Genomic DNA, 23,952 nt, shown 5'->3' with positions numbered 1-23,952 from the left:
AATTAAATATGCACGTTGCTGACAGGAACACGTCGTTAGGGCTCATCTCCGCTTCCGAAATATATGTCGCTCGATTTCTCAACAGCCACCAGTATTTAGTTCAATAAACAAGCTTTTCTCGCATTATTACATTTATTTCTTCTGTAACCCCGATAGGATCTTTCTACTTTCATCATGGTCAATGTTGCGATCGCAGGAGGGACCGGGGGCGTCGGCCGCACCATTTTCGAAGTACTGAGTGGTTCCTCAGAACACAAGACATTTGTTCTTTCACGAAAGGTTAATGTTCAATTGGCGAATGGGTGTAGTAGACGATTGGGTCAATTCTATTATAGTCGTTGAGTCAAGACCATTTTCTCACAGTCGACTACTCCGACATTGACCAATTGGTCTCTATTCTGGAAGCAAACGATATCAATACAATTATTTGCGCTTTCGGAGTTAATGACAGCTCTCTCTCGAGCAGCCAACTGAGTTTGGTTGATGCTGCTACAAAGTCGAAGTCGACTAAGAGGTTTATTCCAAGTGGCTTCGCTATCAGCTACCCGAAAGAGTGAGTATCTGACCGCTGAAAGGGAGAAGTAGGAATCAATATTGATATAAAATAGGAGCATCCAAATCCTCCCTCAACTAAAGGATTACTTCAAAGCCATCGACATCCTCCGACAATCCGGTTTGCAATGGACCATCTTCGTCAACGGTATTTTTCTGGACTACTTCGGCCCGTCTGAGATGGTCTCCTATCTCAAGCCCAACGTGTTCGTGGTCGACCTCTCCAACAACGTTGCGGAAATTCCCGGCGATGGTAACACACCAGTCACGTTTACCTATACATTAGATCTGGCGAAGTACGTCCTGGCCATATTAAGTCTTGACGAGTGGCCCGAGGAAAGCCGGGTTATCGGAGATGAAATGACATGGAATGAATTAGTTGCGTTGGCTGAGGAGGTTAAAGGTCAGCAGAATAATTATATTATTCGCGGCTCTGTGCTAATAATGTCCAGGGTCAAAATTCAAGGTCCACTACGACAGCGTCGAGAAACTGAAACGGTTTGAGGTCACTGAATTGCCGGGGCATCGAGCTCTCTATGATAGCTTTCCGAAAAAGGCGTTCCAGTGGTTCATGTCAATATTTGAGCTCTACACTTCTGACGGGAGCTCAAGTGTACCCAGGGCCGGATCGCTGAACGAGCGTTTTCCGGATATCCAGCCGCTGACCGTAAGGGAAATGTTGGAACACTACCGGAGATGAGAGGTTGTTGCACCGGACTGCCCTATATTATTCATGGGGCTTTGGATAGGAGTAAAAACTTTATAAATAATAAAAACCAAAATTGCAAATAAAAACATCGCTGGTGGTCATATACCCAACTACTAACCGACCGGCGTGTGGTTTAACACCCCAACAGGCAACTCCCGAATGGAATGCATTTTTTCATTTTTCCCCCTTGAAATTGGCATGCTAAAGGATACTGAATTTGTTCTTCATTTTCAAGTTAGATACTAGGCATATTTGACATTGTGGTTGATAAATAGACATTATATAGAAGTTTGGGTAATGGCCCGTTGGGGTGTCCTGCCCATTGGGGTGGTGGGGTTCTGCTATAGCGCGACCCCGGAGACTTAGGCATAGGGGCTAGCTATAGTTATATATTATGATTGTTTAACAAATTGATAGCGTGGAAGATCACATATTTGCCTAGAAATGGTTGTGGGGCTAGTGTGTTGTAGATATATTACTCGGCTGTTTCAAATTGCTACTACGGCTCTCCGACTAGATCGAATTCTCACTAACCAGTGGAAAATATCATATAAATCATACCACTTGTGTTTTGTAAGGATTATATTCTTCATCTTCATAGTAGGGGATGGCAGACTCCAATAATGGACTTAATCGCCAGATGGGGTATATAAAGTGCTTTCCATCTCAGTCTTGACAACTTAAACAGCTCCCCCACATAGCCAATCACAATCTAAATCCAGCACTACCTGATCCTTTACTCCATCGCCATGCCTTCTCTTGCTCAGACCCTCCCTGTTATGGCTGCCCTAGCCGTCGGGTCCGTGAACGCTGCTATGGGCCCTGCTTTTAGCACCGGACCTGTTTCTGACGACACCTTCATCCGGGAGGCAACTTCCACTCTCGTCCTTCCCAAGGCACCCAGCGGATCTTCTGGAGATGCCTCCCTTTGGGTCGGTATGGGCACCTCGAACGGCGATTTGGTCCAGTCGATTGCCGACAACTGGCAATCTGATGATTGGAGTGTTTACGCCTACACACTGCTGAGTACTGGAGGTTAGCTCACATCAATTCTTCTACTTGTTATGAGAAGCACGTTGAACCAATGATTTCTGTAGCCAACACACAGATGCCTGTACAGGGAGATTCCTCCACTGCCTCAGCTAGTGATCGGGTCACAATGCACTGTAAGTAATTGAGGCCATTGAGGACGTGATCCAGAGCACTAGACGTTATTGCAGACAAATTCGACGACAACAGCGGAAACTACACCCAGACTGTTTCGGTTAACGGCAAGGCCGTCTCAACACTGTCTACTAGTGACGGCAAAGCCCAGGGCTGGGGCAGCTCTGTGGAGTGCGCTGAAGACAACTGTGGAACTGTCGGTGCTCACTGTAAGTTTATAATATAACGATATTCAACTTCCTTCGTTAGGGATGGGGCTAATGCATCTATAGCGTGGACCAACACCAAGATTATTTTGGATACCGCCGACTCTAACTACATCAACACCATGGCAAAGGGTGAAGGTGTCACTGGAGAGATGACGACCAGCGATGATGGCAAGACTTGGACTGTGACTAAAATTGAGATCCCTGAGTTTTCTTTTGGACAGTCTTCGTGAGGAATAGCGGAGGCTCTATGGCCAAAATATTGACTGTACCATAGAATGATGGCTTATCTCTATTTGCTTCAAACATACATAAAGCTCACATTTCACAACATATCTTTTTCTCAACGCCAAAACTCCCCATTGGGATAAAACATAACTCCGAGTAGTATACTAATCAACTATCTCTCGCACATTATTCCTGCCTGCGAAGACACTCCATCACCGTAGTCCTATTGTTACGTTCTGCCCTGGTGCAAGTTGTCGACACCTTACATGTCTTTTATTCTTCCTATCCAATTCTTGTCGACTCTCTGGTAAATCGCAGAGAGAATTTCGTGCTTCTGAACAGATATGCCGACGCGAACCAGATTTAGATATCTTCTCAGCTGTTGTGACCGAGATGCAGACGAGGACTCCGAGCCATCGCCTTCAAGAGTCATGCCAACTAAAAGCCCGATACCATCAGAATCGAGTCCTGCAAAAGCCGGACATAACTGGGGCCTGGAGAGCTTGTGGGAGAAGGCTCATAATCACCTCCGGAACCAGGATCCAGAATTGTTCGCGAAGTATGAAGCGAGACTAAAATCTGATCTGGCCACGGAAGGTAACCCTCAGCCCGATGGCCAGATATCTTCCGTAGCAAGGGGCCCGAATCAAGGAATTCAACTTCAGGATCTCGTACAGGATCGAATTGTAGAAATCAAAGATACACGATGGAAGCAGGCTCGACATGTGATCAAGGGCATTGTATTCGTGAAAGACGTAATTTCTCAAGCAATCTCTGCAGAGTACCATGCTGCATTGGCATGGGCTGGAGTGCTAGTGATACTTCCCGTAAGTGTGCATGACCAGAAACAATCATCCTATTGATGACACAGTTTAAGAGTATCCAGCTGTTTCTGAACCCCATCACTCAGGGGGAAGATGCTGTCGCAGGTGTCGAGTAGATATCAGGAGTCCTGATTCGGTGTCGGGTACTGGAGAATACGTACAACCAAGCCTGTGCTTCTCAAGTCACTAAGAAGTACGGTTTCCAAAATGCGTCCTAATTCACCCATGGCATTGTAGCTAAGATCCGCAGGGACTGGAGCAAACGAGACGAGCTCAAAGACCTTGACAGGATGCTAGAGCAGACAATGATCAAGTTGTATGCTGAGATCCTGCGGTATCAAATGATGTTTGTGAGGCAATACTTTCGGTCACGTGCGCTTCGATTTCTCCGGGACTTCCCCGTTATGGATGACTGGAAGTCGATGCTCGGTACAATTGATGGATTGGAAGGACAGACCCGAAAGTATTTGAAAAAGGTCTCAGAAGAGACACTCGAAGGCATCTATCGGAAATACGACGAGATATGGGATGTGGTTAGCAAGGCCCTCGGAAATACAGAGGTATGTCTCACATCGAGCGAAGCTCACGATTCTTCCTAACCATAACCCCACTCAGGATATCAAGCATAACCAGATATTGAACGAGCTTAGCTGTATCTACGGCGCCGCTTTTAATTCATCCGATCGTCGAATTCAGTGCCTGAAAGGGACACAGGTTCCAATTTTGCGACTGATAGAGAACTGGTGCTGCAAGCCAAGTGAGCCACCGGTATTCTGGCTTCAGGGAATGGCTGGTACGGGAAAATCAACCATTGCTTGTACAGTGGCAACTGCACTCCAGGACAGAAGGCTTTGGACGGAGGACGAATATCTGCCCGGTCTAATATGTCTTGGAGGAAGCTTCTTCTTTGACAAAAACATCTCGGACCAAAAGACAACTGATAAAGTTCTTCCAACTCTGGCACGGAACTTGGCCAATGCCCTGCCGGATTGTGCAGGTGCCTCAAGAGTACGATATGTGTATTGTCCAGCATCCTAGGGCATGATTCCTGTGTGTATAACTTAGGTGGTTATGGTCATCTTTCCATTTGGGAAACAGGAACTTTCACATTCTTGGAAGATAGATAGATTCAAAACCATCACGCTTTCTGTTCCAAGTTTTTGGAAGAACAGGGACATTTGTCTCGGCAGTCATTGTGTATCTCATTGGAGTTCTAAGCCTGCTCCAGTAAAGTCTGAAATGCGCGGTGAGGTATACCTGTATAGAGCCACAGGCTCTGTCATTGCTTCTTTGGCCTTAGCCCGCTTGTATAGCGCATCTTTTGGTCCCACGCATATAGTCAGCAGGTGGATTGTACTGACTTGCAACGTTCTAATCTGTAGATATTTGGTTAGAGCCAGACACCAGATCTCGTGGATTAACATCTTGACTCACCGAGCATGGTGGTTATGGGTGCCACTTCGAGTGGTCTCTCAATAAGCGCTCGTAACGCTTGCGTATCAATATCCTCTGTAAAATATCCGCTTTTTCTTAACGTATAGATATAGCGCTCATATTCCCAGGAGTACTTCACGTACGTCACCATTCTCCCCTTCGATACATGCCTTCCATCGTGCGACTCTTTCTGGGGTCATAATGACACAAGGGCATTCCAAAAGCCCTTCAGTCCTCCCCGCTCATGTTACACGTGCAGGCTGAAAAGTAATATTTGGGCGACGTCTATAGGATCCTCCGCGATTTCTACGGCGTAACCAGCGCTGTGGCCCTCTTTGTGCCATATCAGAAATGAGTACTGGCTGCCCAGGACCAGGATAACCGAGTTCCAGCCTCGATTGTCGCAGGTTTCTTCCTGTAACCAGTCGTGTGATCCCATGGACTGTTCGCTCCGTTTTGGTGGGCCAGCATCTCCTTAATGGGTATAGATAATACCGTTAGTTAGGTCACCTGCTAAATCCCAAAACCCAGGATGACTTGAACTCGGGCTGAGCCCCGGGACGACAGTGCTCTCATGCGCTGCACAGCGCATGATCACCGGCATATTGTGGTGACTGGTAAGCTTGGTGTTCTGATGACCAAAGACGTATCTTGTAGACTAGCCATTTATTTCAGTGAGCAGGCTGGCATAGGGGTCGATGTTGCGGGACCCAAATAGTGATTGGGAGGCTTGGCAAAACTATCGCTGGTCTCCATTCCCGTAAGAACTCGATGCAACGTTGGACTGTCCGTTGCGACAATTTCCAAGCAGATAATCCACCTTTTGCAAACACTGGGACTGCAGCGAGCACGTATCTCAAGTTAGTATCGGAATGGAAGCAAAGCCCAAATAGTGCACTCAGCCCTTTGTCCAGATATCTCAGGAAAACTTTTCTTCCCTGCCTTGTGGAGAAATGGCTTACGTTGGCTTTAAGCAATGGAAAGTCCATGGGCGATTCTATTCAACTGCTTAATCGAATAGAATCCATTGTCTTTCTCGAAATATATAGAAAGCATCGAAAGGTTTAGCTGGATGATACGGTTGTTCAAGATTCAAGATATATATGAACCATGTGCAGAAGTTTGTAGGAGATGGAAGCTGATAACGAATGAAGAACAGATAAATTGAGCTCGAAGACGAACCCTTGAATACTTTTGACTCTACCCAGTGAACGGCCAACTAACCTATAACAACTTATATCTCCACGCCATCCCACAAGCAAGCATCATAAACGCCACAAAAACACCCACAATCCCGAAGAACCACGCCAACCCCTTATCCTCCTGCCCCGGGACCTCAACATTCATCCCAAAAAGCCCCGTCACCAGATGCAGCGGCACGAAAATTGTCGCCAAAATCGTAACCTTACTCATGACCGCATTAATATTCAAACTCAATCGCAGATTCGTGGCGCTTAGCTGAGCGAGGCAGTTTGCTTGTGAGCGGCCCACAATCTCGTCGAAATGTGTCAAATTCGACATGGTCGTTATCAAATGGTCTTGCACATCGCCGAGGTAGAGGATTAAATCTCCGTCTGGGAATACCGGGTGTTTGTCTTTTGCTTGGCAACGTTTGACGAAGCCGTTGAGGACGTCGAGTTTGCCGTTTAAGCAGCGGATTAGGTGTGTGATTTTTTTGCGGAGGATGTCGACGCGGGGGATTAGGGATTTGGCATCGTCGACGCGCGCGATGAAGACTTGGTCTTCTATGGCTTCGGATTCGCGCGAGGCGGATTGCATGTAGGGGGCGAAGGAGTCGACGATGTCGTCGCTGGTTTGTTAGCAGACCTCCAAGGAATGGAAGAAAAGGGGGCGTACATGAGGGCGTAACAGATCCAGTCACTGGATAGGATAGATGGATCATAAATCCTTCGCACACGATCCCTCACCCGCCGAACATGTCCACACCCACTTGGTGAGAACGTCACGGTTCCATTCGTAAACACCAGGATATAAAACACAGCTGACGACGGCGTCTTGGATCCATTGGTATACACATCATCTTCCCTCTCACTGAACGACACCAACGTCTGGAACGAAATCAGATAATAATTCCGGAACACCTCGACCTTTTCTCTCGGTTCACGGGTCACAATATCCTCCACCGTCAGTGGATGAATTGACAATTCCTCCGCGACGTCGTTTACATCCTCCTCCGTGGGATCCCGGATATCCAGCCACCATGCTGACTCGGGGGGTTTCTCGAGGAGGTTGTTTAGTCCGGGGAGGATGCCCTCCCAGGTTGATGCGGAGGCGACGGGTTGGGTGTGGGAGGAGAGAGTGAAGCGGGACATTTTGATAGTATAGACATTGGACTTCAACCCATAATGCCGTGGTGATAATTACTCCGGGGTATTCCGGGGTACGGAGGAAGGGGAGTGGTGAGACGAAATAGATACGTTAGTGAAGGTTAAATCAGCCCTATGAGGAGTAGGGCTTAGTGCCAAGGATGCGGTATCCGATTCAAAAGTTTATTGACAGGCAGGCATCAGAATAACAGCAATCATAAGACATTTATAGTACTCTGTACAGCTGTACAGTGGTATGAATCCGAGGAGATACTTTCGTGACTCGTGGGGTATTTCTATCAGAGGATTAATCAGCTATTTCAAATTATGTGTCCAGGATAGTTACTTACAATCCGACTTGCGTAATCGTGGATAGAAAAAGACGAAAAACACAATCACCGCCAAGAGTACAACCAGGGTTGGCAGAAAGGCAAACGTAAAGAGAAACACACTCAGGCCGAGGGTCACACCGTGACTGGGGAGGAGACGGCGGGCCATGTTTCGTGACTGTGGTTGTATCCAGTACGGGTAGAATAGCTAGTGATGGTCACTAGAAAAGAGAAAAAAGTACATCTGGCTATTCTGTATAAGACCTGTAATTAATACGGTAATAAGAATGGTGGTGCCTGCAGCGGTTCGGCCCCGGTTGTACCGGTACTATACACCCGTAGGGCAGAATTTGATCATCCTGATTGGCGGAACATCCCCGCCCCCCCATGACGCAACTCGCAAGGAGGGGCTTGGCATTCTTGGCACAGGCAGCAGAATTCCTCATCGGGAAGCGGAGTCGAAATGGAGTATATATCTTCCGGCGTACAAATATGTATGGGGTGAGTCTATATATGCATAGTCGGAGCGTGTTGGGCATAGTAGAGCAGCAATGCATCATGTCGCTCTGGTATGTATATTCCCCTGTCCCGTACTCCGTACAGAAACACTGAGCCAGTACTCCGTACCTGTAGGCGTCTTGTCAAGGCTACCCTGCGAACCATAGTCGTGCTGATCATCCGTCCACTGGTGCTGTTTGTGGTGACGGGGGCTTTTATTTCTTTGATTCGCCAGTTGCCCTCTCTTATGTATGAAATGTATGCCTTCCTATGGTAGTGTACTGTATGTGACTATGCCCCTAACAGTGTACTCTGTAGGATCATGTGGTTTATCTAGAACTATCGATAACCATTTGCCGAATATCCGAATCGGGCTAATGAGTGGGGCGCTGAACTGGCAGATGAATAATCAATGTTCAGCTCTGCTTTTTTCTCTTGCGGAGTTGAATTTTCCAAGAGAAGAAGAATTGAGTGTTGCCAATGTTCAATATCCCCGAATTTCAATACAATTTTTGTGTTTTGAAAAATTGTCCTGGAAAATGAGGCTCATCAAATACGCCCTGTAGGGCTGAACTGGCGCGAACCGTGGATGCTGATTGGACACAATGATGATGCCTTGATTAACACAGATCATAATTATAGAAACACCCCTTTTGATAGCACATACATAGATAAGTACATATATAAGAATCTATCGGAATCTGAGGCACATATAACAAACAACATCGCAAGGAAATGCTCCTTTGCTGTGCATAATGACTTCAGCGCCCCAGTGGACCATCAGTCCGCCTTCAGTTTCAGCCTCATCTCCGCCATCACCTCCCTCCACCATCCTTCCTACAACTCAGGACCAGGAATTTCTCCATCCTCAAGAGCCGCTTCCTGTACAGTTGGATAGACCAATGCCGTTCTTTTCTGGCAAACGTGATAGTTACGAGGACGACAACCTCGGCATTGATTGGGTTGTCCACTACGTTTTTGACGACGTTGGTACGTCGATCGCATATATGGGATTCTACAGTGCTGTGCTGACCGTACTCAGAACACACACAGGCAATTCGCGAATTCCAGGAACTCATCGACGACCTCCACCAAGCTGGTCTCTATACACAAGTCCGCCATGGCCATGGTAACTCGTTGCTCGTCTGCGTCAAGGTACCCCGCGACCTTCTGGGGAACATGATCCACAAGTCGAGGTATTTTCTTCCTTCTGTTTTCTCTGGTAGTATATAGAATACTGACCAGAGCAGAATAAAAGACTTCCTCCACTGCGTCATCAACGAAATCCCCTATGGCGACGAACACACCATTGCCGACGCCGAAACCCCCGCCGAAGAACTCCGATCGGTATACCACGCCGTGTCCTGGCAAAAAGCACTTGGAGGAGCCGGAATAACGCCAGGATTCGGAAAATGGAAGAATGTCGCATCTGCCTTCCCGCTACATAACCAACCTGCCAACGGAGAACTCTTGCGCAAATGGAGTCGCACCACTACACTGACCGCGGAGGACTTGGATGCCATCCGGGCTTTGTTCGGAGAAAAGGTCGCTTTCTATTTCGCCTTTATCCACTGCTATTCGTGCTTTCTCGTGTTTCCGGCTGCTTGGGGTGTGTTTTGCTGGTACTACTTTGGGCCGTATTCGATTACATTCGCCGTTGTCAACTGTCTATGGTGTATTGTTTTTGTCGAGTTTTGGAAGATCCGTGAGCTCGACCTGAGTATGCGGTGGAACGTCAAAGATGTTGGGACGCTCAAGGTCAACCGCAAACAATACGTCTGGGACAAGGAAGTCACGGACCCGATCACAGGCCAGGTCAACAAGGTCTTTTCCTCGCGAAAGCAGTTCCTTCGACAGCTGCTCCTTATACCGTTTGCTTCGTCGGCAGCCGTCGCCTTGGGAAGTTTGATCGTCATCACCTTTGCTATGGAAGTGTTCATCTCTGACGTCTACCACGGATCGCTCAAGATGTACCTCGAATTCCTACCGACCGTCCTGTTTTCGCTCACATTGCCCGCCATCACCAACTTACTTACCCACATTGCATCGCAGCTAACCGAATACGAAAACTACCGCACCCAAGATCAATACGATCTGGCCCAGACGCAGAAAACATTCGTCATGAACTTCATCACCGACTTCCTGCCCACCATCCTGACTGCGTTTGTCTACGTTCCGTTCGGACCCAAGATTGTGCCATATTTGGACGTCCTTCGCATGACTGGTCTCAAGCAAGGCGTTGGTGCGGAAATCAGTGTCGATACCTCCCGACTTCAGCAGGAAGTCATTTCTCTCTCCATGACCGCGCAGGTCGTCAACTTTGGTGAAGAGATTGTTCTTCCGTTCGTCAAGCGTATGGCATTGCAAAAATGGCGCGAATACAAGCTCAAACGATCCAAGATGAACCGCCATCGCAGTCACTCCACCATGACTGACATGCTGCTTATCGATCCTTCCGACGAGCAGGCACTCCTGAACCGAATCCGCAACGAGTCCGAAGCGGACGAGTACAACGTACACGACGACATTCTCGAAATGTGCATACAATTCGGCTACCTAGCACTCTTCGGAGTCGCATGGCCCCTCGTCCCCCTCGGCTTCCTCCTAAACAACTGGCTCGAACTACGCGGCGACTTCTTCAAACTAAGCCTCGAATGCCAACGCCCACCCCCAATCCGCGCAGACTCCATCGGCCCCTCCCTCCAAGGCCTCGAATTCCTCACCTGGCTCGGCACTCTCTCCACAGCAGCCATCGTCTACCTCTACCGCAACGGCATGCAAAATGTCCGCTTCTCCTACCTCCTCCTAACAATCCTCATCGCCGAACAGACCTACCTAGCCGCCCACTTCGCCGTCCGTGTCGGCCTCGAGAAACTCTGGTCCAGCACCCTCCGCCTACAAGCCGCAAACCGCTTCCGCGTCCGCAAGGGCTACCTCGAAGCCTTCAATGCCACCTCCGACCGCTCCTCCCCCTCATCCTCATCCTCCCCGTCCCGATCCACCCGCATAAAGCCCAAGGTCCGCTTCAACGAGCGCGTAAACGTCTACAGCTCTACAACCGACGACGGCGAAGGAAGCAGCGGTGAATCCGTGTGTACTGAAGAAACCGACCACGGCATTCTGTACAGTTCAGAGCGCGAAGCGCAGTTCTGGTCTTGGACGCAGCGCGAAACCGCAGACGCAGGCGTCAGGTTGATTAAGGCGTTGAGTACGGTTAATCCAGAGGAGTTGGATTTGAAGAGGGAGAAGGCGAAGGGGAGTTAACTTTACATTCGATTCACTCTTTGTTTGCTCTTTCTTTTGTTGTATATTGCATGGCGTTTGGTTTGGTTTGACTTGCATAGCTGGCGGTTTGCTCATATGACACAATACAATACACGTGCTTTTTGAAGATATATTATTGGTTTGGTATTCGGGATTTGATTCTGCATAACCCGTGTACTCTGTCGTGTAGGTCTGCCACGTACATCTAGCTACTGTAATGCAGGTGTCCTGGAATGGATGACGCGTGGCGTATGCAGCTATATCCCTAAATGTGCAGCTACAAAATGTCATGCTACTCTGTCACATCCAAAATATGTATAGTTGATGTACATAGTCACAGTACAGGACATACCAACTACTGCACTACACCTATTACGGGAAAAACATCTGCATGAAGTGAATAAAGCAAATAAAGACCATGCAGAAAGGCATATCTTCATTCACTGTTTGTAGCCCTGCATGGAAGATCATTTCTGCATGGCACTGCAGATGTCTGTCTAGAATGGGTTTTTGTTGCTTCTCTCCACTCTACAACCTACCTCATCCATCTCTACTCTAGTATGGCGTCTATATGAGCGCACTATGATATGGCACCCAAAAGACCTATATGAATATCCTGTGCTACGAGCTTGACAATATGGAACTGTATAGTCGATCCACGATGAGACAGCAACATTATATATACCGCAGGCCTTCGACCATGCCAGGCCAGAAGTAAACGAGCTGGAAGAACTGCGTTCCTCTCCTATCAGTGGTATATATATATATATTTTAATCCCTGAAAATGTAAGTAACATCCCAGATACTCCTGATCTAATCTACAAATACAGATCGAGACGCTAACTCCTCGATGCTGGTTCTCATAGAACATCCAAAGTCAGCACCCCGGAGTTAGCCTGCCCAGGAATTGCAGGGCCCGATCATGCAAATATCGAAGGACCAGGACACTAACGGACGTCCACTGGAACTAGATCGTCACAGTGGCTGGGTCGCATAGTCGTCACAACAGCACAAATAAATGCACAGGAATTGTTTCATCCAGCGTGCTAAGCTCTCGTCGTGGCCGAAGAGTGTATCCAAGCAAATGGAACTCTCACCCAACCAAAAGGGCACTCAGAGATACGTGTCTCCGTGAATCGCAGTACAATATATACACCATATACCAGTCTGTGGAATGATTTTATCAAGCATTCTGTGACCTGGAAGTAACTTGAAGAATACTCCCCGAGAAAGGAGTTGTTTCTGGCTGTCCGGTCAGTGGAGCCGTCGTTGCTGCTGTGATAGTATCAATGTTGCGAGCAATGTATTATGTGGATCGAACGACAGGCCGACAAGTCAGCCAGATTGGGGAACGTTACTACAGTCCGAGAAACATACGCTGGAAAAAAAAGTGGATTATTCCACCTCTCAGTTGTTCGTCTTGATGCTATCGAGCAGTAAGAAACGCTCATCGTTCTAATCCTCCACATCTAATAGTTGGCGCTGACTGCTTTGCTAAGTATAGAAGTCGATCATAAACACCATCGAGTTTCTGTCCCAGAAAGCAAAGCGCTCATGGCAATCGACAACTTGTCGTCGGGTCTAAGCGGACAAGGCCCCATGGGGATACGGACATTGCGGTTGTTGGGTGGGTTTTATTTGCGAGTTGGACCGCCTTGAAGTGTTTACAAAAGCCACATATTAAGCGCCCCAGAGTACATGGGCACAATACTTGGAACGGTTGGATCACAGAATTCGGTTTCTACGGTGATAATTGGATAGAAAGACCACACCCACACGGTTTTCCACGTCTTATGGGTCTCCTAGAAGTGCCTGCTGTTTGTTCCTGGCGTTGACTTGCTGTGTCCGTTGTTTTGCGACATCATGTCGCTTCGATTTTTTGGCTCCCTGGAGGTGTGGTTGCTTCCATGTGATAGCATCGGTGATGCGAGGGAGGCCATATGTGGTCTCGAGGACAATCTTTCACGGAAGAGCACCACGTCCGCCCATATAAAAGGTGAAGCTTACCGCATTAAGAGAAATGTACGGAGTACGCTGGGAAGAGTGGACTCCCCTCCCGACGGCAATTTATATCCCCGATAACTATCAAGCAGTAAGGCATGCTCACTGCTTCGATGTTCCGCAAATTATCATGCTGACTACTTAGCTGGAATTTGTGCCAGAAAACGAAGCCACGGCCTGCAAATGCCATCCGATATGAGCATAACAGACGATACCGGGGCCAGTGGATTGCGGTGACTCGTTTGGTGTGTTCGATATACGAGATTCTGGAACGATTATATAAATCGATTTGCAAGTTGCACGACATCCATGCACATGGTGAGATGTTGATAGGTCAGCGTCACTAGCACCGATCAACGGAATATAATCTTTTGCGGCCATCGACTGGCCAAGTCCATACACAAGCCAGAAAGCCAGGAATCGGAGATTCAACATTGCTTGATAAATCGACAGAACGGCTCCATACCCGAATTCGGTTTCCGCTGTACTAATCGGATATGAAAGGCATATGGGTAGAAGGGCCTTTCCGGCTTGGCTTGCGGATATACGGACAGCCACCATACTGCTTTAGATGATACTAACTTGTGATGTGGAATCTTACCAACCAAGGAATGGTTTCTTGCTTCCTGGCCTTCCGTCATCGCCGCACCGGGGCAAAGACAAACCTATCTATGAGTTAGAGATTGTTCGCCTCGCTCTACGGCCTCAGCGACATGAGGAATGTCATTTGTGGATTAAAGGATAAGTTTACAGGACAGACTGTTGCGTCTACTACCATATTAACGGTGAGACCTACCACCGTCCAAAATATATACGCTGGTAAAAGTTAACTTCCCTCCAGCCAGCTGTTTGTGTCACAGTGATCCAGCCAGACACGGCGGTTGACTGTTCACCAACAGTAATTGAAGGAGGACGCCACACTGATGAGAGTGTTTTCCTTTGGTTTGCTAATCTACAGGAATCGCCCATGATGACTTTCCCAACTTAGCACGTTCAGCGTTCCGTCAGAATGAGTTGTTTCTGGCTTTCTGGAGCTGTCGTCGCTTCTGTGAGGCAGGACTCGCCATGCAAGCGAAGTCTTGTGTAAATCACGTAGACCGTCTACTGCAATTGAAGAGGCGACAGTTGGGGAAATGGAGAGCCGAGCTCAAGTTCGTGCTTGTGGTAAGAGGTCGGGATGACCAGCACTACTGATTATTTCTTACAATGTCAAATTCCGCATGCACCTTCGGCTCGGACACATAAATTGTCGAAATGACAGGAAATCCAAACCCACAATCGCACACCTTTGCAGTCCACATATCGGGCATCAAATGGAGTGATAGCTCCCGTGACAGCTCGGTTCTTTCATGCATGGGCATTATCGATTTATCCTGGCCTTTCTCGCAGAGTCCCGAGTCGTCAAGATGCAATTCTTAGCCTGCCAACCAGCAAGCAGAAACACATCTATCTGTTCTATGTGGGTGTTAATCAAGCTGTATGGCCGAGCAATCAACGGCGTTCCGAGCACACTGAATCAATCCCAGACAGCCAGAAGTGAATTGTCCGCACGGTATGTTAATTGGACAGGGAGACCACATGTTTTTGGATGCTAGCCTAATTGTTTTCAAGGCTATGTGGCTTTTGGGGGGGGGGGGCTTTCCGAGCTCTTTGAGTTCGTCTAGATCAAGAACAAAGACATCCATGATTTGCCTTTGCGATGTGCCGGTGTTTGCAACGGTGTTCTGGGAGCTGTTCATATCCACCGTTCAAACTGGATTGAGGGCAAATTTCGTTGATTGGCGCCATCAAAATAACAGTGGAATGAGCCCGCTTTTCAGTCTGACGAATCGAAGGGCTACGGAAGAGCCATCATCGCGCACATCTGCAGGCTATAAATCGGACATGAAACCCCTACGAAAGTCTCCTTCGACTGGTCAAACAGCCGCGCTCGACCGGTATTCGGGATTATGCGTAGGCAAGCTGACAATAAAAAGAGGATTGGGGACAAAGCAGATGCCCAACGCACCCGGAGACAATACGATGGGCTTGAGCAGCTGGCTTTTGTTGTGCCTATGGTTGGTTCCGTCTGGTAATTTTTGGTACCAAACAAGATTACTATACGATGTGCTTGACCAGTCGAGATACAATTACCACCACCAGTAACGTCGCGTTCGAAAAGCCAGTCACACTAAAACAGCGTCCCACTGACTGCTCTTTGATCGAGCAACTTGGTTGTGTGGTCTTGGTGTGGGCTCAAGACTCATGGATTTGCGAAGGAAGGATTCGGTCAGTCGACTGCTTCCTCCTACATGAAACAAGCAAGCGTGCGATTTTATCAATGCCGAGAGTGTTGATCGAGTCCACCAGTTCAACAGAAACGGAGAGTACTAAGCTCCGAAATAAATAGTCGCAAGGATTCGGACACCAGAAACAAAATGTGCGAGCGAGGTCGTCAACCATCTCCATCAAATCTCAGAATGAACGATAGAGGCTTTGAGCCCTGGCAGAGCCAGAGCCAGGACTTCGTTGCGGTAAGATTAGAGAACTTGTCAGTGATATTCTACGGATCATGGACTTGATCGTCGATAGAACATTACTTATAACAATGAGGACTGGGACATGGAAGCTCTTCGACCAGCAAGATGTCTATTTGCAGCTATGAACCTGACCTGGCTTGGACCTCAGATGGTCCCTGTTCAGCGAAAGATTCTTCGAAGGCTTAGCAGGCGTCTTGAGTGTCCAATCCCGATAATGCATTCGACATCTCCTGCTTGGCTATCTAGTGTGAGTCCATTGAACAGCCGTTTCCGATAGTTTTATCTTAACTAATAGTCTACAAGCAACTGTGATGTGACTCATCCAATGGCTCGTTGTGTAGCGAGCCTCGGCTGTTCCATATATTGAGGGCGCAAAAGAAAACAGCAGGGCGAAACTCATGGACACACAGATCACATGCAAGCATAACCACCATTGTTCTTGAGATCGTCTGGCAAACTGGCCTTCGAACACGAGACCAGATCTTGAAACCTTGGAACTAATGTGTGATAACGAACTTATTCTCACACAGATTCTTTTTATCGCTGACGGAGGACTCAAGCCATTCCATAATCGATCAATATCAGGACAGTCAAAGGCCTTGGTTGCACGGAGCTGGTGGCCCGAATGAACCTTGAGTCCAGTCTTATTGGTAGGGATTCGAGTGGCTAGAATGTCGGAAACCTGTATTTTACCGGTATCCCAGATAGTTTGTGATAGCTGCTGACGATATTTGGTCTCAGGGAAGTCTCACATTCAACTAAGTGTGCAAACAGCATGCATGGTATTGAGCGGCGCTGTGAAGTCGTTATATAGAAAACGGCAAAATACGAAGACGCACTGCTTGAGCGCGCAGTTTCAAGCGTTAGTCATGTTCCGTCTCAAACAATTTCGACCTATATTTTACCGATATGGTGGATCCTTTGGTACATGTCCTGGTATTATGCGGTTCAGGGACTTTGGGAATATGCAAACACCAGCTGAATGTGCTTCCTTGGCTTCCTCGAGCCGTGATCAAAGCGGCGACTTAGGGAGGGCATGTGGTATGACGCACTGTCTTTAAAGACGCGCGATGCCCATTGCAATCTCCTGCGTTTTGGAGATACACAGTATGCGATTCAATAACTCACCTTGACATGGCTGATCTCAAGACTAACATGATTTAATCTAGACACCTATCCAAGTTTGAGTTTCAATGGTTGAAATGTGTGATGCGATTGCGCCAGGCGTCTAATATCTCTCTCATCATATAGGCGGAAACTGGCGGATGAGGTGGTGCATCCTGCCGCCGCACTCAAACCTACAGAGACCACTCCAATGGTATCTGGACCGATCGAGTACTGCCCTGTCCATCTTCACGATCTTGAACTGTGGCCGAACCAATAAGCTGCAACGCATGGCTTTGGAAGAACTGCGCTGGAAGCAAACAGAGCAATGCAAGGTATCCTGTACACCGAACGGATCCCCTCTCAATCTCCAACGGCTCGATAAGCGCCTTGACTTGCTGTGGCTGCTAATTATGTTAGTCGTGTACTTGTACGGCAGCTACTAAAGAATTAGCAAAGGCAGAGTGTACTACTTTGTGTAAGTGCCAATTCGCGATCTTATTGGACCATCATGCCACGCCAGAATTGAGCTCAACATGGACAAATCTTTTCAATTGGCCCTTGCCAATTACTAAACTACAGGTACACTTACCAGACAGACGTCGACCCCAAGGCCGTTTCTCTTGTCTGGGAGCTGGAGTGTGGAACCGCCCATGGAGGCTGTAAGAGCTCCACGAATAGGTATATCCTAATCCACTCCCATAAGACCACCGCCGATGGATACCATGTCCTGTTGGAGGGCCTCGGGCTCCAATATGCCCCGCTCCTGGTTGGCCCGCACTAGCGAGCCCACACACATATGCCGGATAGAGGAGATCCACCCTCATCCAGCTAGACAGCTACAAATACAATAGTATCGTCAATGCCTTTCCTTGCCATAGCCTGACCCACATGTCCGCTTATGGGTGTCTTGTTTTAGCACCTTCGCCGAATGGCAATTCCTCGAGGAGCCCTCGCGGGAGCACATGATGTGAGATGGACAACACATTCTACCTCTCATTTCCAACATTCATTAACCGGTTACAGATGTGGGACACCCTATTGAAATCGCGCACATGTATCCTTACCTCAATCTAAGACTCGGACTAGGAAGCTTGGTTGTCTTCCGGGGTCGGTCGCCATATTTTGCTCAGTGGAACGTTTCAAGCGTAAAAGGATACCATACTAGGGAGCAGACGAATAAGACCTCATTACATACGGCCACCCAAATGTGTTTTTTGCATTGGAACCATTCCAAGGTTTTGATGAGGAGACATTTGATCAACACGCATCAGAATTTTCTCGAGCTGACTGTGCAGTTTTATGACTTGGCAATGGACTTGATAACACTTGAAAAGACTTGCGCGCTAGAGACAAGGACTTAACCGCCAAGTTTCGAAAACTTCTGGGGTGATTTTGCGATAAAGATGACAGAATAGAACTAAAACGATACGAGACCCTGCCATTTACAAACGTCACGGCCACATGCCAGAGATATTTCGCATTTCTACCCCGTATGCGCTGAATGATAGGGCAGAAACACCGAGCCTCAACCTTTGGAGTGCTCTCTCCACCATCTGGTCGAGTGAAAGAATCCAGAGATGGGAGGCATTTGTTCTTGGTGACAAGGCAACAGAGCGCACTGACAACCAAATGTGCTTGGCCCCCTATGTCCATATGTACTGGGGGCAGGCCATGTTTGCATTGAAGCCAGTGGAGAGCCGTCTGATAATGGAATGGAGCTTGTGCTTGAATTCCACTGGCTCAGGGAGGGCAAAGTCAGCGATAGAGTGTCCATGACAGAGATGCCAGAATTCAACACAGGCTATGGCAGCCCAGTCCGCGACATCTGGTTGTGGGATTACAAGGGAATTGACCACATCCGGTCATAGGACTACCATGACATGTTTCTTATATTTGACTTTGCCGGCGACGATGCGACGATCCCCCTGTCTAAATTGTGATCTTGATGATCTACCAGCGGTGATCTGATCGTCTGCGGGGCGAGCCAAAAGGAGCGACGTCTCACCTGACCTCAAAGAGCAGGTTGAAGACGTCAGGCATAGAAGGACAATTGCATGCAGACGTACCTCTGTGCTATACCAGCGACAACTGGGCGCACCCCAATGACCTTTTGTGGTATGCATGGGAGGGTCCAGGGGAGGCGTAGATTTTTGCCGAAGTTTCTGCGAGACGGGTGTGTCGACCAGGATCCTGGTAGTCTGCAGAAGAGCATCAAGATACAATGGAGAGGAGCTGCTCTTGAGAATCTGCGCGGTTGCAGAGGTGGGACACCCTCTTGAAGTCGCGTATATATACCCGTACCTCAACGCAAGACCCGGTTCGGCAAATTCGATTGTCTTTCGGTGTCAATTTCCATGCTTTGCTCAGTGGAGTGTTTTGAACAACTTCTGGGGCGATGTTGCAGTACCTTGGTCAGACAAGATAGCAGAGCTGTGGATGTGCCGTGGCAAAACACTAAAACTACCCTCCTGATAAATGCAAAGTCACAGGTTATGACAATCGTCACGAGTTATCTATTCGTGAAGGAGAATCGGGGATATTGTTTACGATCTTGACTATGATGCGTTTGACTCGCACAAAACTAGGCGTTGGAGAAAATACACCGTGGTTCGCAGCGACTTTTCCACGTACTGTGAGTTTCGAATGATATTCGATGTAGGAAGTGGCTTATACAGGACTCCGGTAGTGCAAATGCCCAATGTGGTCTAAATAGTCTTGCAACAGACAGCCACAACATTCTTGTCTTGAGGTGGAAGCGGTACAGGAAGACCAGAAATACCACATATGATAAATAACTGGTTGCGGTTGATATGATCCGAGTATGATGGGCCATTTGTCGTGCCGGTCCGTTACATATATATTTTCGGGCATGTCCCATCGAACTTGCCAACATATTCCCATATTACCTGAAAGCAGTCCTGAAAGGCCCCGCTTGTTTTCTCGGTTCCTTAATATATATTTGGTCTGCCGAGTATTCCACTGTCGCTCGAAACCATGGATTCACCACGTTCAGGTACGGCCCGCCAGGAATCCATTCAGTCCACATTCCACCGGAACGAGGATCTGGAAGACAGCCTTACTTCCCCGCAAACAAGGCATTCACAATGTCCGCGGCCTGACACAGTGAGCCAGGATCAGCCCGGCAAAGGCCGAAGGTTTCTATATCCCAGCAGAAGTGGTGGACTGTCTTTATTTGGCTGGGGATGTCGATCTACGAATCACAAATCCGTCAATCTTTACTCCGTACAGTGCTACGAGATGGATAGGATACAAGACAGCATAAAAACCCCGAGCAAAGAAGCGTAGAGGGAGAAGTCGCATTCTTGGAATGCAATTCCCACGTGAGAAAAAACATGTCACGCGCCCAGAAAAGAGAGATAGCTCTTGGATATGGCAACTTGGCGATACCAGTTTTTATTGAGATACACGGAACTATTATCATGTGGTGGTTCAGCAAATCACGGTATAGCAGTCAGTACTACCACTATCAATCCAGCGGTTTCTAGAGCAAACTCGATACTATCAGTGATCAAGTTACGCCTACCAAGTGGTTACAATTTGACAGGAGCAGAAAAGACTGGCATTGAAGAATATTTTCGCAGCCTTTCCGGATAGCACGCCATGGAGGCGCTCGCCAAGGCCCTTTTCCATACAAGCTTGTCTAAGGGACATGAACTGAAGGCACTGGAGGGTCGGTACCAGAGGATTGCGCAAGCTTGACGAGCTCCCGCCAATCTCGCCACTAGCAAAAGTACTGTTCCACTTTCAAAAGATGTTCACTTCGTTGAGTGGTCGATACCGAACTGGTGGATAGGGAGAGCATTCAAAATAATTATGTATTAGAAACTCGTCAAATCGAAGATCATACCGGTTCGGACATTTGCATCTCGTGAGAATGGGACCGAAAGGCTATGAATTCTACTGGTTTGCTTAGAGCAGGGAAGAAGGCAATGTGCAGCTGACAAAAATGCCAACACTTTCATTGCCGCCGCTGGGAAGAGGGCAAACTTCTGATCGTCAAATTCGTTGACTACGCCCATATCAATTTGTCTCTCTGTATGAACTATGCCATTTCCAGGAATACGCCAGTGCTACAGTGGCGGATGAGCGCAAACCTGCAGTTGGCGAGGTAATCCAACTACAATCACGGGCGCGAGCTATCAAAAGCCATCGAAAACGCTTGCAAGGAAAGACTACGTACATATGTGAAAGCTGAGCCATCCAGGGGTTTGTACAAGCTGAACGATTCTTACCGGTATGACTTTGGGCGGACGGTTCTGGTGACAAGAGAGAGCATACGGATGAGCGCTGCAGGCTTCACGAGCTGACCTGCGAAAATGGAATGTGCGACACTATTAGAGTCGGTCCCTGGAGTTTGTCAAGTACGAAGAGGAATTTCACGGTCTGCTAAGTGCCACCAGGCTGAAGTCCATGGCTAACTAGTTATTGGCTGGGGTCTCTGATGACATAGACTAATGCAGAACGAAGGAGCAGAGCACAGTGGGACCTTGCAGCAAGCTAAGTGCGATATATTTGCTCGAGAGCCGCTCTGTCTGACTGGCAGAGGGAATAGTTGTGGACCTGGCTATTCGTACTTCTAGACGATGGGATTCGATGAGACTGCGTGTTTCGTTCTCGCATAAAGAAAAGGGGGAATCGTTCCGGGATATTCAAGCATAACGCAGGTGTCGGACTGAATCATAATGAAAACTTATGCACTCCTAGAATCCCGCGGTGGCAATGTGCAAGTTTGACGATATGTGGCATAGACGGAATATGTCCCGTTCGCGCCGAGCCCAAGAGGGCAGACGCCGACCAACCTTTACGCCAACATAACAAAGGCTGACATTACGAACCATGATTCGGCTGTTACAGTTGCTTAGGAAAGCCTGTGACAATGACAAAGATGTCAAAGTTCACTAACGCCGTCGATCCGAGTGTCGAACGAACAAGGACTAGCATCAGATCTGGCGATCTAATGAACTCAGGACATCGTTCGATGAAAGTTCGCTGCCCTACTGGGATCATCTTGAAATTACATGGCGTCTCGATATTGATTTATTGAAGATGACTCTTTGACAGGATACATAGACTCATATTGGGCGTCGCGGAATCGTCGGGTAATTAGTCTAAGCTAATGCATTACTCGGTACGGCTCTTATCCAATACGCAATAAGGTTTATGGTATTCTGTTTTACTACTTCCTCTTCCGGAGAACCTTGCGGATAGAACAAGAAAAACACATCCAACCGAGCTGACCCACGAGGCTACATATCCACCATCAAGGAGCAATGTCCAGCTTGGCAGTATTTAGCGCGAATAATCAATCATTTTCTGCACGCGTATGGAGTACTACTAATGCTCTGTACGGAGTAGTCCCGTAGTCAATATTTCCTAGTCCGTACTGTTGTCAATAAATGTACCGTGCCTCGTACTATGGAAAGGTAGTTAGCGGCGGCGGACTTTGTTAAATGGCCTTTGTTCCAACCGGTTCGCATAACTGCGATAACCTTAACCGGATTCTTGTTCCCTCCCCCTTTTCTAATTCCGCTAGTTCCGCAGCCGAAGCATTATTATGGATACTCTGTATAGCAAGCACTTCGGGCCCAGGAAATTCCCGTTTCTAGCATCCACACAGGCGGAGGTGGCGGAGACGGGAACCCACCGAGAGTGATTGCTATTTTTAATGTTCCGATTGGAGACTCACATGTTCATCCGGAATGGTGAGGCGGAGAGTCCGGATGAATAAAAAGCATGAGGTCGTTGTGATAGGAGTAAGCTTTGGGTAGTTCTCCGTACTCTGTATTCTGTCATCTGTACTCTGTACTCTGTATGTCTTGGAAATTCAATAGTGCGTCAACGTGCAATAAATTCAAAACCGCTAACAGGTGCTGGGCCAGAAAGCGCGCCCTAATTGGCTCTATATCACCGGATAATGGCATCCGCCGATCTAGTACCTCGCTAAGAAGTGTAAGTGGATAACCCCGATATACACTAGGTCCACTGGATTCTCCATCGGGATCCCGGTTTTCAAGCTCCGTTCATATTAACGGCTTACTATTATTATCTATTCCCGACTTGCCGACTACTAGTGGATTCTTTGCTCAATCTCTCGACCTTCGTGATCTGCACTTCCATCCGACAACGAGATGCGAATGCGAGCGCCAGGAGGGGGGAAGACCGTGAGCTCTTCGAGTATATAAACCAGCCTCGGGGTGCTCTTCTCTCGCTCTTCCTTTTCTTCACGCCAGTCAGCCAGTCTTTCACTCCAGTCGTTCTTTCTTCAAACCCACCCTGCTTTTCGCAGTTATTCATTCTTTATTCTAAGCTTCTAGCTAATCCAACTTTTTACGGTTTACTCCTTTTCTAATCTTTTATACCCTTCCAATCCATCTATCAAAATGAAGTTCGCTGGAATCGCTGCCATGGCCGCCGTCGTCACCGCCGTGACCGGTGCTGCTATCCCCAACGTCAACGCTGCCCTCGCCGAGGTTCACCAGGTCACTGGTGATGTCCAGGGCCTCCTCTCCGGCGCCGGTTCTGAGGCTGATGTCGCCAAGCTTGTTTCTCGTATGTACACCGTTGATGCCGAACTACGATTGGGAGATGGAATGATACTAACAAAGACTGCAGAGCTCGAGAAGGTCGAGTCTGAGCTGAAGAAGCTCACCACCCAGAAGCGCGACCTCATCGACGCTGATGTTGCCGCTAAGGCCGACGTTGCCAAGCTCGCCAATGTCGACGCTGATGTTGGCGCTCATGTGCTCAAGCGCGGTCTCGTCGATGCCGA

At 48.1% G+C, this 23,952-nt stretch overlaps 9 protein-coding genes across 9 annotated transcripts; 7 read left to right on the top strand and 2 right to left on the bottom strand.

Annotated features, from left to right (window-relative positions):
• Positions 1-174: 174 nt before the first annotated feature.
• ASPGLDRAFT_1499984 (uncharacterized protein) lies at positions 175-1,400 on the top strand (the record flags this gene model as incomplete). The annotated part of the gene is made up of 4 exons (XM_022542093.1): positions 175-304; positions 349-553; positions 609-955; positions 1,005-1,400. The coding sequence occupies 4 exons, from the start codon at positions 175-177 to the stop codon at positions 1,250-1,252; spliced, it is 930 nt and encodes a 309-aa protein (XP_022405381.1). The 3' UTR covers positions 1,253-1,400.
• A 610-nt stretch (positions 1,401-2,010) lies between these two features.
• On the top strand, positions 2,011-2,864 carry ASPGLDRAFT_117473 (uncharacterized protein; the record flags this gene model as incomplete). Its single annotated transcript, XM_022539872.1, has 4 exons — positions 2,011-2,296; positions 2,359-2,427; positions 2,482-2,634; positions 2,698-2,864. 4 exons carry the CDS (start codon positions 2,011-2,013, stop codon positions 2,862-2,864), a joined length of 675 nt encoding a protein of 224 aa, XP_022405380.1.
• Positions 2,865-3,034: 170 nt separating this feature from the next.
• On the top strand, positions 3,035-3,848 carry ASPGLDRAFT_731504 (uncharacterized protein). The gene has a single exon (XM_022549657.1). The coding sequence runs from the start codon at positions 3,204-3,206 to the stop codon at positions 3,720-3,722; it is 519 nt and encodes a 172-aa protein (XP_022405379.1). The 5' UTR covers positions 3,035-3,203; the 3' UTR covers positions 3,723-3,848.
• Positions 3,849-3,933: 85 nt separating this feature from the next.
• Positions 3,934-4,832, top strand: ASPGLDRAFT_54701 (uncharacterized protein). The gene is made up of 2 exons (XM_022548095.1): positions 3,934-4,243; positions 4,299-4,832. Exons 1-2 carry the CDS (start codon positions 3,974-3,976, stop codon positions 4,719-4,721), a joined length of 693 nt encoding a protein of 230 aa, XP_022405378.1. The 5' UTR covers positions 3,934-3,973; the 3' UTR covers positions 4,722-4,832.
• A 1,431-nt stretch (positions 4,833-6,263) lies between these two features.
• Positions 6,264-7,649, bottom strand: ASPGLDRAFT_731477 (magnesium transporter CorA family protein). The gene is made up of 3 exons (XM_022549656.1): positions 7,582-7,649; positions 6,975-7,518; positions 6,264-6,927 (listed from the first exon to the last, which is right to left on the bottom strand). Exons 2-3 carry the CDS (start codon positions 7,448-7,450, stop codon positions 6,342-6,344), a joined length of 1,062 nt encoding a protein of 353 aa, XP_022405377.1. The 5' UTR covers positions 7,451-7,518; positions 7,582-7,649; the 3' UTR covers positions 6,264-6,341.
• Positions 7,650-9,173: 1,524 nt separating this feature from the next.
• ASPGLDRAFT_63524 (anoctamin family protein) lies at positions 9,174-11,535 on the top strand (the record flags this gene model as incomplete). The annotated part of the gene is made up of 3 exons (XM_022548673.1): positions 9,174-9,261; positions 9,314-9,467; positions 9,522-11,535. 3 exons carry the CDS (start codon positions 9,174-9,176, stop codon positions 11,533-11,535), a joined length of 2,256 nt encoding a protein of 751 aa, XP_022405376.1.
• A 3,950-nt stretch (positions 11,536-15,485) lies between these two features.
• On the top strand, positions 15,486-16,367 carry ASPGLDRAFT_22183 (uncharacterized protein; the record flags this gene model as incomplete). The annotated part of the gene is made up of 5 exons (XM_022543160.1): positions 15,486-15,607; positions 15,655-15,804; positions 15,926-16,049; positions 16,108-16,302; positions 16,359-16,367. 5 exons carry the CDS (start codon positions 15,486-15,488, stop codon positions 16,365-16,367), a joined length of 600 nt encoding a protein of 199 aa, XP_022405375.1.
• A 912-nt stretch (positions 16,368-17,279) lies between these two features.
• ASPGLDRAFT_54698 (uncharacterized protein) lies at positions 17,280-18,044 on the bottom strand. The gene is made up of 2 exons (XM_022548094.1): positions 17,752-18,044; positions 17,280-17,566 (listed from the first exon to the last, which is right to left on the bottom strand). The coding sequence occupies exons 1-2, from the start codon at positions 17,984-17,986 to the stop codon at positions 17,523-17,525; spliced, it is 279 nt and encodes a 92-aa protein (XP_022405374.1). The 5' UTR covers positions 17,987-18,044; the 3' UTR covers positions 17,280-17,522.
• Positions 18,045-23,563: 5,519 nt separating this feature from the next.
• Positions 23,564-23,941, top strand: ASPGLDRAFT_31818 (uncharacterized protein; the record flags this gene model as incomplete). The annotated part of the gene is made up of 2 exons (XM_022544103.1): positions 23,564-23,732; positions 23,796-23,941. Coding segments are annotated over 2 exons (315 nt in total), but the record flags the coding sequence as incomplete, so codon positions are not given.
• Between the last annotated feature and the right edge of the window lie 11 nt (positions 23,942-23,952).

This window comes from Aspergillus glaucus (assembly GCF_001890805.1).
Source record: "Aspergillus glaucus CBS 516.65 unplaced genomic scaffold ASPGLscaffold_2, whole genome shotgun sequence".
NCBI lineage: Eukaryota > Fungi > Ascomycota > Eurotiomycetes > Eurotiales > Aspergillaceae > Aspergillus > Aspergillus glaucus.
This window is presented reverse-complemented; position numbering and strand designations above follow the sequence as displayed.